Consider the following 20,654-nt stretch of genomic DNA (forward strand, 5'->3'; position numbering starts at 1 on the left):
AGGAATAGCAGAACCAAAAATTTAAAGTCAATCACAGTGAGGATGGTGCTAATGATGTAGTTGTAGCAGCTAGGAAGTTCCAGACCTCAGGTCTATATCATGGACATGTCCACCCGGATGCATCAGAGTGGACACACCCCCTGCCTGATCTGATGCATTTCCAGTGTCCACATAGTGTCATGGAGTGAAATGATTAATAGACATCACCCACTTAGAAGAATGATATCTAGTAAGCACTCAATGTTTGCTACTTTTTCAAGTAAAGAAACTTGTTTGGAGAAAAGTGCTCAATAAAATATTTTAATACAGGGGATCATGACTACTATTCTTAATTAAGGCTTTGTGATGAGGCTCCTAAACCTGTGAAGGAAACGAAGTGGAATCTCCCAGTCACTGTGAGCCATTTCTGAACACCTACCCTGTGGAAATAGGAGTTTACCACTTAGGAAATGGCAAGGACATGGCTCTAGGTAATTCTCTGCTCTGGAGAATGGGTTCATTGGCTTCTTTACTATCTGTATTTTTTGCAATAAGAACCTACTTGACAATGTTAACTACGAAAAGCCAGACTGTGATGGGAAGACAGGGTTTTTGTTTTGTGAGATTGAAGACTCAAATGTTACAGAACTGTGTGGGAAGAGAGAGAACTGGCAAGGTCTCTCTGGGGTCAGATTTGGACTGGGCAGGGACGCACTGCAGCAGGCCGTGACCTGGGTGGTGGTGACCTGAAAGCTGACACATGGTGATGCTCTCCCTTCAGCAGTTGGCTTCCTTCCACTGTTATCATCTTTGTTCCCTTAAGGAAACCAAAGGAATATGACTGCTGTCCCAGACCTGTCCTCCTGACCCTCCAGGTCAACCCAAACCCCCTAGATTGTCACTGTACCCTCCTACCACTGTCTTGGCCTAGCCTTGAGCCTGGACTGAGGTCACACCCTCTGCATAGGACCCCAAGTCTTCCCTAACCCATTCTTTCATGGGGGCCCTGGAGCACAGGGAGATGGCAAAGGCTGAAAGCTGCAATGCAGTGGCCAGTTGGAAGTTATCAGAAGAAAAAGAAAAGCAAGCCCCTGAGGGCGTCACACGGCTGAGGTTGGCTATTCCACTTTATTTAGCAAATAGTCACACTCTGGGCCCCACCGAGCAGCTCCTCCAGCATCACCTGAGTCTGCCTTGAGAAGCGCAGGGAACAGGAAGGCTCATGTTCCCCACCTGGGCCTTGTCTGCCACCACACACAACACACACCTTAGGACAACACCACTGCTCTGGGTCCTCAGGAGCCACCCCAATGTGGTCTGGGGGGCCCTCCAGTGTTCAACGGCCTCCTGTAGGGCCTCAGCTCCGCCCCAGGTACAGAAGCCCCTACTCCTGAGATGCCACCCCAGGGCAAGAGGCTCGTCTCCAGCTGTGGAGTTGCTACACCCCAATCCTGGGCCTGCCACCTGTCCCTGCTGGGCAAGAAGCAAAATGTACGAAAATACTTTTAATCATTTCTTTGAAACAGTTAAGAAATAAGGTCGTCTTATTTTCTTTTACAATCCGAGTAAAAAAAACAGTTCACATTAGCGCCGGGGCCAACATCAGCTTCTTCCCGCCACGCCAGGCGCTCAGTAGAAACGCTTGTTCCGCTCCTGGCGCTTCTGGAACACCACAGCACCCACCACGGCACAGACGATGATGCCCAGGAGCGCGCACAGCAGCAGCAGGAACACCCTCCACCCTGTCAGGGGCCCGCTGCGGAAGTTCCCCGTGGGGTCGTCCACGTTATCTAAGGAAGAAGAGAGGGGGGTGAAAAGGCAAAGGGGCAGGGCTGCTGGCTGGGCTCCAGGAAAGAGACCACATAGCAGGCCCAGCATAGGGCCACCACACCCACCCTACCCGGGACCTCAGTGAAAACCAGAGACTCCTGGGCTCCTTCTGAAAAGGAGGTACGAGGAGAGGCCCAGGAATCTATGTGACAAGCCCCAACTCCCCCAAGTCGCAGTGTGAGAATCCCCCTCCTCACCAGGAGAAACGGCTCTGACCAAAGGCTGCCCCTACCTGCAGCTCTCAGCGACCTCCCCGGCTGGCTCACAGGTCCTGAGCTACCACCCACACGCTGCAACCCTCTCTAGCCACACCACTCTTCTGCCTGCCAACTGTCAATGGACCCTACTGGGTGCCACACCCTGTCACACGTGGGATCTCAGATTCTGACCACCCTGGAAGGTGGTACCTTTTCAAAACTGAGAGAAGATGAGGACTTGGCTGTGACTACAGGCCATGAGTGGAGGGACTGGGATGAGGACGAGCCTTATGTCTGCCGTTTGGCCTCCACACTGTGGCCCTCCACTTGACACTGGGGTCTGCACAGGCCTTTCCCAACCAGGCCCGGGCTCAAGTCGGGCCTTTCTGCTGTGCTGTGTTTATGCTGCTCATTTGACAGAATGCCAGTTGCGAGTCAACCTACAGCCTCCTTCCTGCACAGCCTGAACCCAGGCTGGCCTGCTGACCCCAGCCTCTTTGTCCCTGCACAGTGACAACAATGAACTGAACCAGGGGAGCCTGAGAGATGTTGCTTTCCTGACAAGCTCCTCAACCCCGGGGCTCCCAGTCCTCCCTGGTGCCTTCTCTGCCTCAGGTGCTAACTGAGCCCCAGGGTCAGGGCCTGCTTGATACAGCTGGGCAAAGAAGGAAGCTTCGAAACAGCTGCCAAAGGAACAAGTGCATCAACTTCTGAAAACAAGTTAATCCTTGCTTTGCTGGTCACTTGGGGAGGAAAGTACTCAGTAGCCAGTATGGATTTTCCTCTAACCAGATGATGGTCCACAGCTGGATTTGTTCCATCTCCAAAATATTTAAAACTATGTGAATCTTTGAAAAATGAGATGTTGGTGCGGTGTAGTGGTAGACACCTATAATCCCAATGACTAGGGAGGCTGAGGCAGGAAGATACAAGTTTGAGGCCAGCCTAGGCAATTCAGTGAGATCCTGTTCCAAAAAATATACCTTATTCCTCCAACCATGACATTCACTCTATGAAGCAGAATTCGTGCCATGAGAAGAACCCAGGGTTTGGAGTTTTGCAAAAACCCAAGTTCAAATCTTGCCTTACCTCTTTCTGGCTGAGGAAACATGAGGGTTTCAGCCCCTTCAGCCAGCCATAGACTCAATCTCCAAAGTACTCACAGACTAACAGGCATGCCAAGAGTGCTGACACACTTCCTTCAGGCAACAAATTGCCGCTTGACCTTTTTTTTTTTTTGGGGGGGGGGGTGGTGGGTGACTGGGGATTGAACTCAGGGGCTCTCGAACACTGAGCCACATCCTCAGTTCCATTTTGTATTTTATTTAGAGACAGGGTCTCACTGAGTTGCTTAGTGCCTCACTGTTGCTAAGGCTGGCTCTGAACTCAAAATCTTCCTGCCTCAGCCTCCAAAGCCACTGGGATTACAGATGTGTGCCACTGCTCCCAGCACACCCCCTTGACTGAATGACCATTGTCCCTAGCCCCCAACACAGAAGGGAGCAGATACAGTGCTCTGGGTGTCCTGATTGGCTGCTGCTGCCTCAATAGAAACCACATGGCGTAGAGGATATCCTCACAGATGGACTGGCTTTCCTGCCTCAATCATTTCCTTAAAGACTCACCAGAGCTGACTGGACCCAAGCTTCTGGCCTCTTAGGAACTCCAGGCAGGACCAGGAGCACAACTCATCAGGGACAGGGCTGATACAAGAGCCCAGAACACAGCCAGAACTGGACCAGGAAGGGCTGAGAGCTCCAAACTCACCTGAGGCCTAGCAGGGACAGTCTGGGTGCACATACCTTTAGGTGACTTGAGGAAGTTGACACCAGGCTCTATCTTGGTCCAGTCGATGTTTTCCTCATCAGGTGTGTGCTCTACCATTAGCTGGAACAGCTTGATAGAGATGATGTCATGATTGTCTGCAGGATCAAAAATGAGCCTGTGATGGCATGGAGCCAGCCTCAAGGCCATGGCCCACGGACCCCTCAAAGAGAAGCTGATGTTCCTGATATGGAGAGTGCTGCTGCTGCCCATGGCTGGGCCTGTTTTCTTCCTAGCTACCTTCAATCCTCGAGGCAGGCAGTATTCCAGGGGCTGGGTGTGTTCAGCAAGTACAAGGCCCTCGTTTCAATCCCCAGCACCAAAAAAATGAAGAGAAACCAAGGAAAAAGGAGGGATGGAGAGAAAAGAGCATGGGCTTTATATTCAAAATCACATGGGTCTAAACTGCAGGCCTGAGGCCCTCTCTGAGGCTCAGTTTCCTCTTCTGTAAAACAGGAATGATAATCTCCATCATGGGTGTGCACCATGGCAAGTAAATGAGCACACATAGATCACACGGAAGACAATGTGAGGTAGAGGGTGTATATTTAAAACAGGGACCAGATCAGGGCTGGCCGAGAAGCCTGATCCTCCCAAGGGCAGGCAGCCAATAGATGCTCCTATCAGAGATCTGTGAAGGATGCAAATGAGAAAGTCAGCATCCAGCTAGGGGCCCAAGCCCAACACACAGTTAGCAACTGCACCTGAGGAAACTCAGGAAAGACATGGCCCAACCAGCATGGGCAGGAAAGGACCACCACTCGACACTAACAGCTCTCCCATTTTCGGGGGGTGGGGGCTTGAGTCTCAGAGCCACAATATGACATCCAGCCTGCCTAACTAATTGTAAGCTCAACAGGCTACAATCTGAGGAAAGGCCTTTTATTTATGGGGGTGGGTACAGTACTGGGTATTGAGTCCAGGGGCTCTCTACCACTGAATAACATCCCAACACACACACATACACCCTCCCCCTTTTTTTTTTTTCTTGAGACAAGGTCATGCTAAGTTGCTGTGACTGACCTTGAACTTGTGATCCTCCGGCCTCAGCCTCCAACTTGATGAGATTCCTGGTATATACCACTGCACCCAGCTAAAAAAGGCCTTTTTTAGAGGGAGAATCTCTGGAGCCATGAGAAGGGAGAACCTATATAGAGCAAGGCCCTGGCAGACAGGTCAGGCAGGGCTGAGTGGCATCTGATAGTCAAGCATACACGGTCCCTGGAGGCAGCAAGTGGCCAAGGAAAGAGTCATACTCTAGTTCCCACCTGAGCTCTGCCCCTTCCCATTTCCCATTTCCAATTTTTGGGAAATCCCTCAACTCTGAAATTCCCAGGGTGTTGGTTGTATAAAAAGTGAAAAGACGATTTCCTACTAAAGACTGTATCCCAGGATTGTCCACAGGATGCCAAATATCAACAACCCTCCAACTAATGGCCAGACACTACCACTTTTGGGGCCATCTCCACCACTCTTTACTGAGCTCCTCCAAACAGCCTTGGAGAGCATCCATCTGCCACAGATCTGGTTCTGTTCTCATCAAGAACCACCTGCAAAGTGAGCGCAGACCTACAATTCCAGCTACTTGGGAGGCTGAGGCAGGAGAATCACAAGTTCAAGGTCAGCCCAGGCAACTTAGTGAATCCTATTTCAAATAAATGGATGGGGATGTAGTTTAGTGGCCGAGCACTTGTCTAGCATGTGCAAGACCCTGGGTTTGATCCCCAGATCCACAAAAAAAAAAAAAAAACCAAAACCTCTGCAGACCCATGCAGAAACACTATAAGACAAAATTTCAGGTAACCCAGGGGAGAAGATGGGGTAATGGTTATGGTGGAGTCATCAATAAAACAAGACTGGTCCTAAGTTAGTAATTACCAAAGATGGAAGACAGGAACAGGGTGCTTATTAGATCAATCTCTCATCTTGGGGGTCTATACTGACACTGCCCTATTATTAAAGTCTAAAGCAGCAGGCACGGTGGTACAAGACTATAATCCCAGCCAACTGGGAGGCTGAGGCAAGAGGACTGCAAATTTGAGGCCAGCAAAAAGGCAACTTAGCAAGACCAAGGGCTTGGAGTGTAGTTTAGTGGTAGAGAGCTTGCCTAGCATACACAAGGCCCTGGGTCTGATCTCCAGTACCAGAAAAAAATAAACAAAAAACAAAAACATAACTTTAAAACAAAACAAAGGACATATTGGAATTAAGTGGACCCATGTAGTTCTCTGGGGTGGGGATGGGGGGTCTCCGGCCAGTGAACAGGTTACAGCCCTGAAAATGTTTATCCTGAAGATAAATAAACTCTTTGTCAGGTCATTCATATCACATCCCAGTTCTGGTCAGCAGGAGTTAGCCCTGGGTTTTATGCCTTCTGAGCACTCTCAGGAGAAGACTGAGAGTCACAGCCAAGGGCCACCACTAAGTATTACCAGGACCTGGTGACCTGGCAAAGTCCATACAGGCCAGAGGAGTCCCTGTGCTTACTGAGTACCCAATGCAGGCCAAACGAGACATATCCCTGACTTCATGGGGAGGTGGGGTGTGTGTCTGGGGTGGGGAGCACAATAAAGTCGATGATATGGCTGACTCAAAGATAGTAAATGCTAGGAAAAAAGGTTAGCTAGGAGTGTTGGGCACTGGAGGAGCAGGTGCAAATTCTAGTAAGGGAATTGGGGAAGGCCCCACCAAGTAGGTGACATTAAAGCTAGACTCTAAGAAGATGAAGGTCAGACAGCAAGTCAAAAGGCCAAAAGCAGGATGACACTGGTGTTTCCAAGGAACACCTTAAGCTGAGTAAGAAGCAAGCCCTGAATCAGACGTTGCAGGGGTGGGGAGGGGTAGGTAGACTATGTTGGGATGGTGCCTTGCTGTGAATTCACCAGTGCACTGGAGATGGCATGGAGAGGAAAAAGAAAAGTACAGGATGACATCAGGGTTTTTCAGCCTGAGCAACTAAAAAGTCAGAGGAGCCATTTACATCTTGCTGGGCAAAGTATGGTCTTGAGTAGTGGGCATATTAGGGCTCAGATGGGCAGCTGAGTGGACACTGGCTACTGCTTATGTAGTAGTATTTGCAAGTATACAGCGTCTAGATTCAAAGTCAATCTCCTAAAGATAAAGGAAGACTGCTAATGGATTGCTCAAAGACTAAGTCATGGGCACACCAGCATTTATAGACAATGGGAAGAGAAGGAAGATGGTGAGTGTGGAAATCAAAAGAAGGTGATCAACTATGTGAAAAGGTTCCAACAGACCAGGGAAGGCTCGGGCTAAGAATGGTGGACTTCTCACTCAAACCACTCACCAGACAGGTCTCCAGTGCCAGCCGAGGCTCCAAAATAGTAGCCGGTGGGTAAGCGTACTCCCGTGATATCAATGCAATTTTTCCACTCATTCTTGTCCTCCAAGTCAGTCATCACCTGTGGCCAGCCAACATGTCAAATACACCTGCAGGCCCAAGCTTGCCATTTCCCCAGCCTCTAGAGAACCAGCAAAGGCCCAGCCAGCCTCCTCCCTCACACCTGCTCACCGTCAGACGGCCCCGGGAATAGCGCACAGCCAGGAAGGTATCATGGTCCCGGTTGCGAAAATCGGCCGTGCAACCTGCCAGCTCAGTCCAGCGTCCATCTTTGCTATGGTCATAGGAGAGGGAGCCATTGTTCACCATCACTGAGATGTACGGGAACACACGCTGGAACCAAGACACCAGTTAGTTCACTACTATCCCTTCTTCAGGAGGAAGCAGGCACACCCACCATCCCAACCCCTGGAGGCTGCTTTTGTGCCAGGACCAGGGAGAAATCCCAGACCCCACCCTCTAGCCAGCTGTCTAGTCCTTGCTTTCCTGCTCCACAGGAGAGAACAGGGCCCTACCTCAGTGGTCTCATCATTGGGGTATGTGTCCAGAAAGATGGCTAAGCCGTGAAAGTTGTCTTTGCTTCCAAACACAGGTCCTGGAATCATAAGGAGATACTCACACAATGGGAAAAACTGGAGATGTCCCCATGGGTAGCTCAAAGGCAATATGTGTAAGGGGCGGGACAGCCCAACTCTGGTCATTCATGCAGGAGACAAGGGAATTCCTAAGGATGAAGCTGAGATAGGGGGCAAGGAGGGACTCAAGTGTAACAGAGAGGACTCAAGTTTAGAGCCTGAACTATAAGGGGACAGCCACCTCGCCATGTGCTGTGAGGTGTCAAGGGGTTACCCAGTCTAGGAAAGATGGGAGAAGCCACAAAGGACCCTCTCAAACCAGGGTAGCACATTTTCTATAAAGGGTCACACAGGAAACCTTTACAGCCTTGAGGTCTATATACAGTCTCTGCTGAATGGCCTTCATATTCTAGCACTTAAAAAAAATAATAATAATAATCCTTTAAAATGGGAGAATGGTTAAAACAGGTTACAAGGGGTATAACACTAAGCTACAGGACTAGCTGTTCCTCCTCTTCCCTAAAGGGCCCTCCTTCCAGGAGAGTAGGGCTTTATCTTCAAGTGGGAGCAGACTCCTATCAGGGCAGTGCAGGGTAGAAGATCCTTGGCCCCAGAAACCCAGGCAACTTCCTGCCTTGCCCACCCTGACCTCCCTAGTGGGCCAGCAGCCATGGGGCACCCACCCTCCAGGACCCAGTGGGGCCACCTGAGCAAGCACTGCCTTACCTGGTACAAGGCGGTCCCGGGTGTACCACAAGGCGATGCCATCTCCATGGAGATTCTTCTTCCCTGTGCCATGGACTTTGAAGTGGACGTGCATCTCCCAGTCTTTGAGGAAGCAAGGCTGGATGGGGGGTGGGAGACAGACAGCACTGCTCAAGAGATTCCCAGGATGTTTGAACAAGTTAGAGGCAACCCTGGCACAAACAGTGCCCCACAGAACTATCTTCTTGCCTCTACCAAGACTTGGTACTTACTGATAAGCACAGAGCTAGGTGGCAGGATTACAAGTGTCACTGACCCTGGACTCCCAAGCATTTTCAGCAGGAAGGGAAGGGATTGCTGGGCCCCTACATGAGAAGAGGTAGGCCATGCAGTGTCCCAAGGCTGCCAGAGGCCCTCCTCTGCCTTGCCAGGCCTGTTCTCATCCTGGCCTCAACACCAGCCAAATCCCCTAGAGTCTGTTCTACCTCCATTCCCACTGTTCCTGCCCTGGGATCTTGAAAAATTACCCCTATCTGAGGTATGTATTTTACATAAACAAAAACGTGTTTTGGGGCAAAACAACTCATACTCAACAGATGTGAGGACAGTCTTGATACATACCCAGCTCTATTTGACCCCAAAACTTCTGCTGTCTTCTATACTTCCTACAGCCTTCAGGCCTTTAACATAAATGACACCAGCTACTTTCTGCCAACCCCTCACCCCCACCTGACTCTTCTGTTCTAACCAACCTTCCAAAGTGAAGAAAATCAGGCTCAGTGAGTGCCCAAAGGACTCGAACCTAAGTCTGACTGACTACAAAGCCCAACTCCTGGCCAGGATACCTGCCAACCAGGCCCAGCTTAAATGAGGTACCAGTATCAGTGCTGAAGCCTGATTAGGGAGGTGCTCTGGGTCCTTTTAGCCACCATATGAGAAGCAAATGCTCTCTGACAGTCATGGACATCAAGAACAGAGCTGAGCACTGCCTACAGCCAGGGGAACAGCTTGCCAAGAAGCTGCTCATGAAAACTAAGGTGTCAACAACTACTATGAGAAGGAAAAACTTTGCAGAAGTCAGAGATGTGTATATAAGCACATGATTTAAAAAACAAACAAACAAAACAGTCAGAAAGGCAAACCCAAAAAAAGATATGGTTAACCTATCAGATCGGCAGCTATTAAAAACATTATTATATAATGCAGATGAGGATGCAGAGAAACACACACTCTCAAGCAACAGGTGTGACTGTAAATGTAAATGGTCCTGTCTTCTTAGCGGCAATTTGGCTACAGCTTTTTAACAGAACAAGGGAGACCCCAGTAGTACTTATTACCTAATGATATCAATGATACTAAAAAAGAGGCTGGGAATGTAGCTCAGTGGTAGAGTGCCTGCCAAGCATGCATGAGGCCCAAAGTTCCTGCAAACAATATCAATGATCTGCTCCCATTTGGGGGTGGGGAGTTAAGAAAAAATGTAAAGCATTAACTGATATTAATGACAGGTAATTCTGAGAACTGTGGGGAATGTTTACTTTCTTTTTATATATATATATTTTTAGGTATAGATGGACACAACACAATGCCTTTATTTTTATATGGTGCTGAGGATTGAACCCAGGTCCCACCAGTGCTAAGCAAGCGCTCTACCGCTGAGCCACAATCCTAGCCCTAGGGAATGTTTACTTTCTATCTTTGAATATCATACAAATGAATATTGCTTCTGTAACCAAAAAAAAACTCAAATCAAAAATAAAAAACAGGCCGGGCACAGTGATGTACACCTGTAATCCCAGCATCTCGCGAGGCTGAGGCAGGAGGATAGTAGGTTCAAAGCCAGCCTCAGCAACAGCAAGGTGCTAAGCAACTCAGTGAGACCCTGTCTCTAAATAAAATACAAAATAGGGCTGGGGATGTGGCTCAGTGGGTGAGCGCCCCTGAGTTCAATCCCTGGCACCCATAAATAAATATAGATAGATGGATAGATAGATAGATAGATAGATAACAGGGCTGGGTTTGTAGCTCAGTGGTAGAGTGCTTGCCTAGCATGGGTGAGGCACTGGGTTCAATTCTCAGCACTGCGTATAAATAAATAAATGTCCATCAACAACTAAGAATAAATAAAATAAAGTAAAAAAGTTTGTCTCAGTGTAGGCAATCTAGTTTGTGCATTCTTCAATTTGCCAGATTCAATGTTCTATCTTGGGTTACCAGGAACCCAAATGATAAGATCCAGTCTGGTCTCTGAAAGCATGAAACTAATCAGGACCCACATGGCAACTCACAATGAGTTTAAAACTTCAGATCCTCTCTTGTTTGGGACAGTTCACTAGTTTGGAAACATTAGCAGAATGTGAAGGGGATACTGAGAGGTGATGAGAACTAGCTCTCAAGGATAGGGGACAAGGAATCTGAGTCCACCGCTTGCTGAAGACTATGGAGGCCTTGCTTTGAGTTGGGTTCTCACAAAGACTGAAACCCAAAAGTAAGAGTACAATAGAAAGGCCCTTGGGGATTCAGCTCAGCTTTGAATCCTCTCCATTCCAAAAATTAGACTAAGGTGACTCTGGCCTCAAATTTTTCAACAATTGCACAAGTGCAATATCTGTTATAGGATCATAAATAACTGGTATACAAAGAGATGAGATCAAATAAAAACCAGATAGAGAATGAAAAAGAAAATAAGCCAATAAGAAGTCCAGATATGGGACTGGGTTGTGGCTCAGTGGTGGAGCGCTTGCCTAGCATGTGAGGCACTGGGTTTCATTCCCAGCACCACATAAAAATAAATAAAATAAAGGTATTGTGTCCATCTACAACTAAAAAAACAATACAATAACATAATGGGTGAGTTTAATAACAGTTTTAAAATAGTTAAGGGGAGGCCAGGTGCAGTGGCACATGCCTATAATCCCAGTTGCTTTGGAGGCTGAAGCAGAAAAATTGAGAGTTCAAAGCCAGCCTTAGCAAAAGCAAGGGCCTAAGCAACTCAGTGAGACCCTGTAGTCTAAGTAAAATACAAAATGTGGCTAATCCCTGGTACCCAAATAAATAGTTAAAGGGAGAATTTGTGAACTCAAGGTCATTTAATAAAAATATCCAGAATGAGGGCTGGGGCTATAACTCAGTGGCAGCGCACTTGCCTAGCATGTGTGAGGCACTGGGTTCGGTCCTCAGCACCACATAAAAAAATAAATTAATTAAATAAAGGCATGCCGTCCATCTACAACTATAAAAAAGATTTATATACATTATGTAATACATATATTTTATATATTATATATATATATATATGTGTGTGTGTGTGTGTGTGTATGTTTTAGTTGTGGATGAACCTTTTTTTTTTTAATTTTTGTAATACTTATTTATTAGTTTTCGGCGGACACAACATCTTTGTTTGTATGTGGTGCTGAGGATCAAACCCGGGCCGCATGCACTCCAGGCGAGCGCGCTACGGCTTGAGCCACATCCCAGCCCCATGGATGAACCTTTATTTATTTTTATATGGTGCTAAGAATCAAACCCAATGCCTCACACATGTGAGCCAAGCGCGCGCGCGCACACGCACACACACACACACACACACACACACACACAAATCTATAAACCAAAGGAGATGAAAGAAAACGATATGCTATGTTTTGGATAACATTTGACTGTATCTCCCAAAGACCCATGTATTAGCAGCTTGGTCTTCAGTATGGTGATCATTAAGAGGTGGTAGGATCTTTAAGTTGGTCCTTGGTAGGTTATTACTGGCTTCTCCATGTCTCTGCACGTCATCTCGTCCTTTCATAGGTACTCCATCAATGATGCTATTTGTCATGAGTTGATGTAGCCAGCATCAACATCATGCTATCTGGACTTGCAGGCTCTTGAACATCAAACTAAATAAACCTATTTTTCTTTATGAAAATTATCCAGCCCCAGGTATTTCATTATAGTAACAGACAACAGATTAACACACCATACCTACACAAACACACACACACAGAGAAAGAGTGAGAGAGAAGAGAAAAAAAAAAATTTAACACGGAGGGAGGGGGCTGGGGTTGTGGCTCAGCGGTAGATTGCTCGCCTAGCATGTGCAAAGCCTTGGGTTCAATCCTCAGCACCACATAAAAATAAATAAATAAATAAAGGTATTGTGTTCATCTACAACTAAAAGAATGAAAGGAAAATTAAGACATTTTCAGACAAAACAAAAACAAATTAAAAGAATTCATTATTAGTGGACACAATTACCACCTTTCATTCTTTGTGAAGATGGAAAATGATCACAATATAAGAGTTCAGGAATGAAGAACAACAAAGAAAAAATATGAAGGTAAAAAAATCTACATAAATATTTGAGTAAAACAATTTAAAACAGAAAGCATTAAAATAAATGACAGCAATAGGGTAAAGAGAGTTTAAAGTATCTTAAGAACCTTGCATTATTCAAGAAGGTGGTTAAAGTATACATTATCCTTAAGTCTTTGGTAAACATGGACACATATTTTAAACTCTATAATAACCACTATAAAATTGCAAAAAGAACATACAACTTTCAAGCTAACAAAAAAAAAAAAATAGAACAGAACAATAAAAATTAATCCCAAGGAAATCAAGACCAGGGAGAATAATGAACAGTGTTCAAGTAAAACAAATAGAAGGTAAACTGTAACAGCCAAATTATATTGTTATTTTGTGTGCATGAATAAATATGTAACAAAAAATCCCATCATTATGTATAACTACAGTTTAAAAAAATGGGGAGGGGCTGGGTTTGTGGCTCAGACTCAAGAGTTAGAGTGTGAGGCACTGGGTTGGATTCTCAGCACCACATAAAAATAAACAAACAAAATAAAGGTATTATGTCCAAAAGAAAGGTAAATAGACAGGAGATCAAACTCAAGTGTGCAGGTAATTATATGTAAATGAACTAAATGTTAGATTAAAAAACAAAACATAAGGGCCCCTAGGACCTTTCTATACTATTTCTTACAATGGTGCATGAATCTACAACTAATTCAAAATTAAAGATTAAACTTAAAAATTAAATAAAGGTATTGTGTCATCTAAAACTAAAAATAAAAAAAATTTAAAGTAACTAAATGATCAAATATGATCAAATATCTAAATTTAAGAGTTAGCCAGATATAGTAGTGCATGCCTGTAATCCCAACAACTTGGGTAAGGTGAGGCAGGAGGACCACAGACAAGTTTGAGATCATCCTAAGCAATTCATCAAGACCCTCAGCAACTCAGTGAGACCCTGTTTCAAAATTTAAAAATTTTAAACAGGGCTGGGGATGTAGCTTAGTGGTAAATTATCCCCAGGTTCAATACCCAGGATTTTTTAAAAAGATAAAAACAGAATAACCATACAACCTGCTATTTCTACTTCTTCTTCTTCTTCTTTTTTTTTTTTGTGGTGCTGGGGATTGAACCCAGGGCATTATGCATGTGAGGCAAGTACTCTACCAACTGAGCTATATACCTAGCTCCTAATTCTATTTCTTATGTTTATACCCAAAAGAACCCAGAAGAGGGACTCAGATGTCAGTTCATCAATATTCACAGCAGTATTCACAAGAGTCAAAAAGAGGGAACAATCCAGTGTCCATCAACAGATGAATGGATTAACAAAATGTGGTTCACATACATAGAAATATTACTCAGCCACAAGTAAAAATGCATACTAAAATACAAAGGAAACTTGAAAAAATTATGGTAAGTTAAATAAACCAGATATAGAAGGATTAAAAACTGGACAACAAACTTTAAAAGGAGACCCCCCCCCTCTCTCTATATATATATATATATATATCTGTGTATTAGTCACAGTTGGACAAAATACTTTTTTTCACTTATTTTTATGTGGTGCTGAGGATCGAACCCAGTGCCTTGCACATGCTAGGTGAGAGTGCTCTACCACTGAGCCACAACCCTAGAAGGGGACTCTTTTTTTTTGTTGTTATTTTTAGTTGTAGATGGACACAATACCTTTGGTTTTATTTATTTATTTTAATGTGGTGCTGAGTTTTGAACCCAGTGCCTCAAGCATGAGAGGCAAGCACTCTACCACTGAGCCACAACCCCAGCCCTAAAAGGGGACTCTTAATGATAAAGATATTATTTAATCAAAGATAGAAAAAATTTGTTTCTATATATGCCTAATTTGGTTTCAAAATATATACAACAGAAACTGACAGAATCCTTGCTAATAGAATATTAATACGGGGAATTTATATTTTCATGTCATTCCCTACACAGAATTTTAATATAATATATTCATTGCTTGAAAATCTCTTATTTGTTAATCTATCACAGTACACCGCAACTTTTTTAAAACCTCCCTTAGTAACTGGTAAAAATGAACTGATAAAATGTCAAGAAGGATATAAAAGATTTGAACTCAATCAGCAAATGTGATTTACAGGACCTAAACCACATGCTACATTCTGTAAGTAGAGAATCCACACTCTTTGCAAGCATGCACAAAACATTTCCCAAAACTCTTGAGGGACCATGCCCAAGTCTTAACAGACTTTCAAGGGACTGAAATTCTTGACTGTAATGCAATTACACTAGATATCAATAATTTAAAAGTTTTAAAAATTACCAAAATAACCCTCATTTATTTGGAAAAAAATTAAACCATATCACACATATACAAAAGTCAATCTAGATACCACATTTCAATGATCTGGGCCTAGCACTAAAGAAAGAGCCCAGCTTGGTGTGAGGTGTGCACTGGAATAAAAGAGCAAACTGAGAAAGGGAAGAGGGAAAGGAAAATCTATATTCCTGTTCCAGGTATGCTGGTAAGAAGGTCAGCTTCAGGTAAACTCACATATGGAAGCGGAGAACCTGGAAACTGATTCTGACAAGACTATGCAAGCCTTAGAAAGTCTCCATAAACCCCAGATTAAAAACTACAGGGGCTGGGGTTGTAGCTCAGTGGTAGAGTGCTTGCCTCGCATGCGTGGGGCACTGAGTTCGATCCTCAGCACCACACAAAGCAAAATAGACATGTGTCCACCTATAACTAAAAAATAAATATTTGAAAAAAGACTACAGAGAAGGAGGAAAATTTATATATATATGATATACATATAGATGTATAAGAAGTTCAACATATGAAAAATATATATTATATATATAATATATGAATGTGATATAAACAACATAAGCCTCTGAAGAATTTGAAGGAGGTAAGGTACAGATTTAGAAGCTGCTTTGGGGGCATAGTTCTCAACCATGACTACAGAGCAGCCACCTGAAGAGATCAGAATTTTTTTTGGGGGGGGGTGGGGTACCAGGAATTGAACCCAAGGGTACTTAACCACTTGAGCCACACCCCCAGCCTTTTCATTTTTTATTTAGAGGCAGGGTCTCACTAAGTTGCTGAGGCAGGCTTTGATTTTGCAATTCTCCTGCCCTAGCCTTTCAAGTTTCTAGGATTGTAGGCATGTGCCACAATGTAGCCCATTTCTTTCACCCAGCTGAAAGCTCAGAAATTTTAATGAAAATATTTCAACATAAGACAAATTTTTAATAACAAATTTTAATGAAACCAGAATCACCTGGCAGGAACAGATCATTTTATAGTCAGGCAGTTTCCTCATCTTTGCTTGGAACAAGGTGAAAGGCAGATATAATCTAATAGTCAGATGATACATCATTAATAATTCTGATAGAAGATCACTCACAACATGATTTGGGGTTTAAAAACTAAAGGAAGTTCAAAATATTGAGTGGTCCTGCTATACCAATACTCCAACTCCATCTACAATTTAAGTGAACAATTTCTCAGAATTCACATTAAAAAATAAAAAGCAGATGTGACACTGAAGCCCATATCATTTTGCCTCTAGTATCTTGTCCATATGGTGAGGCTAGGGAGACAACATCTCATTGACATGCATTTCAATAAATTACCACTTTTGTATAATAGATATTCAAAATTTGTGTAATGTATCCAGGCATGGTGGTGCACACTTGCAGGCCCAGATACTCTGGAGGCTAGGCCAGTAGAATCCTTCAGCCCAGGAATTTGAGGTCAGCCTGGGCAACACAGTGAGACTCCATAATAAAATAAAAATTAAAAATTCTGTACTGCACTATTTTGATCAATTATGAACCAATAATCCCAAAGAAAATATTAAAACCTAAATATTAAATCCTGACAAAGTTAAAAAGTTTAAATCACAACACTTATTATGAAGCTGCAAAGAACTATGATAGGTTAAGGATAAGGGATTTTCAAGTAGTAAATATACTGTATGAAGATAAAGTCCTGTGTGGGGAATGACATGAAAATACAAGTTCAATTTAAACAGACTGAAGTACAATATAAGAAGCAATATTTAGATACCATTAAATATTTAAGAGTACTGAATAGTTTTACTGGAAACTACATCCTTTGCTTTTGGGGGGAAGAGTGGGCGGTGGTGAGTTCCAAATCCAGGGCTTCTAGGCAAGCACTGAGCGACACCACTGCAGCTACACTGAAAATATTTCAACATAAGACAATTTTTTAATAACAAATTTTAAAGGGGACGTATAATTTCAGATGGGGATGTCAGAGGGGAAAAATAAAAGTTTAAAGGCCACTGCTGTAGCCTCCACACAAGAATTCCTCAGGATGGCGCCTGGGCAACCTCTTTAGCTTCCCCATATCCTGTGTTCCAGATAACAGGTACTTGGAGTTCTAGTCATCTCTGAGCCACACCATAGTTCAGAAGGCAGCTCAGGGAGTGTATGCTAATTTAGTACCTTTCCCAGATGGAGTGTGAAGGTGACAAAGAGAAAATACTGAACACAAAATTCTAAGCAATTTCTTTCAGGAAATTTGGGAATCATCCCAAACATTCATGGAATATCAGAAGGGCCCAACAGGAAATTTCCCTGGACCTGAACAGGAAAGTGAGGGAAGAAAGGCAAGGTAATATTTAGACTGAAAATTTAATTAAAGTGCAGGGCTGGGGTTGTAGCTCAGTGGTACAGCACCTGCCTAGCACATGTGAGGCACTGGGTTCGATCCTCAGCACCACATAATTAATTAATTAATAGAAATGTGTCCATCTACAACTGGGAAAAAAAAAGAGGTAAGTGCAGAATGCTCAGTGCTGTAATATCTCCAATCCACTGATAATGCCAACCATCAGCTACCTACACACGTAATTTAAGCCACTATTTTGGATGTGGCTAAACCTAATTTCTATTAGTTCTAGTGCTATTTGTACCTCACTTAGAAAAAAAACAAAAAAACTTAATGCTATGTAGAATTCATTTCTATAAAAAATATAAGGCTACATTATCATTTTTAAATATTAACCAGGATAGAGGTGTAACAGTGGCAGAGTGCTTGTCTGGCATGAGTAAGACCCTGGGTCTGATCCTCAGCATCATTTAAAAAAAAAAAAAATCTGAAAATCTGCAAGCCCTAAGACAGAATAATAAGACAAAATGTTATTTGGGGGAGATAAGGTGGTTAATGAAGTATTCTGAGTGGGTGGCACTTGAACTGAGACTTAACAGATGAAAAGAAATCAAGCAGGCACGAAGAACCAGGAGGCAGTGTCCCACACAGGGGGAACAATAAGTGCAAAGGTCCTGAGGCATGAAGGCAGCCAGAGGCTGGAACAAAATCAATAGAGAATGACTGGAGATGCCAGGCACCAGGAGCCAGACTGTACAGACATAATGCACAGTTATCCTTCAAAGGAGACTCCAGGCTCTGAGGATCAGAGCAAAAAACTGAAGAAAGTAACCCCAGATGCCTCCAATAGCAATTTAGTGGCATGGAACAGGAAGAGAGGGGGCAATGAGAGGACAGGCAGATGAAGCAACACAAGGACAGTGTGGGCTCCCAGAACGCAATGAGAAAGTCAATCAGGACAAAAGAGCAGGGTGACAAAAAAAAACTAGGACTCTGGCCAACAGTGTGGGTTGTAGGAAGGGTTGGATCAGGCAGGCTAAGGCAGGAGCAGGTTGCTTCCCAAGCTGATACCCAGCTCAAAATTACTCCCTTTCCCCCAACTTAAACTTACTCAATGTAGAGTCTATGATGATCTTAGCCACTGCTCATATATGACATGCCAGTGACACCTCAGCCTCCCTGACCTCCAGGATAAAGATCACAGAAATTAAAACTGCCCACAAATCCAGATCCTCCCTCCTCCTCAACAAGTGGCTTGAACGGTATGTCTCGCCTCTTCAGAACCACTCACCTGGTGGTTCCAAATAGAGCCCTTTAATGATAACAAGATCCTTAGCCAAGTACTGAGGAAGGGGTCTAGGCCTTTAAGAATGTCAGAGAGATTCACCCACTGTCCAGAAGAAAGGGGGTCATGTGTACGAAGTGTACTCCTGGGTTCAGAGAACAAACATATCAATTTAAATGCGGTTTCTGCCATTTATTGGCTGCATTATCTATGCATAAAGACATGCAAACCATCTATTTCAAACAGTCTGCTTGAGAATTAAATGCAATCAGGTATGACAAGGTCAGTGCCTAACACACAGCTAAATACCCAATAATGATCCAGTTTGTTTCATTCTTCCCACGATAGAAGGGGATAAATTCAGACAATCTGACAGTTCCACCATTTTCTGACTATGAGCACTTTCAACTCTAAGACTTATTATTTTAGTCAGTAAAATGGAGATTACATCTCTTACTGTGCATGGCTTTTGAAGAAATTAAATAAGAAAAGTGTGAAGTGTCAAGCACAGCTCCTGACACATAATACTCAATATCCATTATTTATTATTAGTGAGTGTAACCAAGATGGAGAAGGAATGAGCGAGGGAGGAGCAGGGCACGCCTATAAACGAAGCTCAGGTCTTGGCTTCTTGGAGAGGCAAGGAGCAGTGGCTTGAACGGTATGTCTCGCCTCTTGGGAACCACTCACCTGATGGTTCCAAATAGAGCCCTCTTTGCTGCGCTCATCGGGGGTCAGACGCACGTACTGGCTCGTAAGCATTGTGCTGCCTTGGAAGTCCCAGAGAGGCATGGAGCTGGAACCAACCCCTGTAGGCAGAGAGACGGACATAAACAGGTGCGTGAGAGGCCATGCCAGGACTGGTATTGAGAAGGGCAGGAAACCCACAGAGCTGCTCTCCTCGAGAGAAAGGGCACGCCCTCCCCCAACCCAGCTCAGCCTTGCCCTCATCCTTCACTCAATTCCTTCCCGGGCCTCACCTTGGTAGGGCTTGATAAGCGAATGCTCTCGCTTGAGGTGTTCACTGTTGCCGTCAGTTATATCCGCAGCCACTGACGCCAGCAACAGAAGAAGATGTAGAAGGGTAACGGGGCCAGGGCCGGGGCCAGGAAGCCCAGGTCTCCCTGGGCACCGCCGGCCCCAGCCCCAGCGCCAAAACCAGCCCTCCTCCGCCATTCTCCTTTCCTCTCGGCCACTTCCGCCCTAGGACTTCCGCCTTCCGGATGTCCTATCTAATGGCCTCCGGCCGGAAACCCTCCAACTCTAGTGTCACCGGGGAGTTAAAAAACAAAGCCTCTCAGCCAAGGGGGTGGCAGCTTTACTAGATGGGCAGCCCCCTGTCCTGGTTGAGGGTCGTTCCATCACCTTGTAGGTTCCAGGCACCTGCCAGCCGGGCTCAGCAATGGATTCTTAGGCGCCACAGAGTTTCAGCCAATCACAGAGCAGCACGTTAGGTTTGTAAGCCAATGAGCAGAGCAATGGTTTGAGCCGCGGGGAATGCGAGCGCTGTCCTCCGAGCAGAGCACCACGGAGCTTGTAGTTTTTACCGGCTGCTTGCGCGGACTGGATGCGCAGGACTACAACGCCCTTCTCCTCTGGCCTCTGGTCTGGTCTCCAAAAGATCATTGCCAATTTGAGGTGCGGGCGGTGAGCTCTAAATTGAAGTAGCAGGCTTGATGACTTTGACTCACTGAGTAGCCTCCGCCCCAGCTAGTTCCAGGCGTTGGGGGACGTAAAATTCCCCGCTATTTGAGGGCCTCTGCTGGGAGCCATTAGCCAAGTAGGTATGACAATTTCCTTGCCAGCGTACCCCATGTTGCTGACATGTTGCAGCGACATTGAATGTAGGTGACCTTGCTCAAGGACCAAGGCAGATTAGGGTGTTCCCGGTTTTAAGATAATCGTGTTTAGGGCGTTCCCAGTTTAGGTTCCAGGTTTAAGGTTTAAGATTATTTCCTCCTGGGAA

The 20,654-nt window shown here is 44.8% G+C and overlaps 1 protein-coding gene across 1 annotated transcript; it reads right to left on the bottom strand.

Annotated features, from left to right (window-relative positions):
* Window positions 1–1,088: 1,088 nt before the first annotated feature.
* On the bottom strand, window positions 1,089–20,072 carry Lman2 (lectin, mannose binding 2). Its single transcript, XM_027941171.2, has 8 exons — window positions 19,669–20,072; window positions 19,379–19,497; window positions 8,493–8,610; window positions 7,707–7,786; window positions 7,363–7,524; window positions 7,138–7,252; window positions 3,809–3,928; window positions 1,089–1,769 (listed from the first exon to the last, which is right to left on the bottom strand). Exons 1-8 carry the CDS (start codon window positions 19,862–19,864, stop codon window positions 1,609–1,611), a joined length of 1,071 nt encoding a protein of 356 aa, XP_027796972.1. The 5' UTR covers window positions 19,865–20,072; the 3' UTR covers window positions 1,089–1,608.
* Between the last annotated feature and the right edge of the window lie 582 nt (window positions 20,073–20,654).

Source organism: Marmota flaviventris, chromosome 5 (genome assembly GCF_047511675.1).
Source record: "Marmota flaviventris isolate mMarFla1 chromosome 5, mMarFla1.hap1, whole genome shotgun sequence".
NCBI classification, from domain to species: Eukaryota; Metazoa; Chordata; class Mammalia; order Rodentia; family Sciuridae; genus Marmota; species Marmota flaviventris.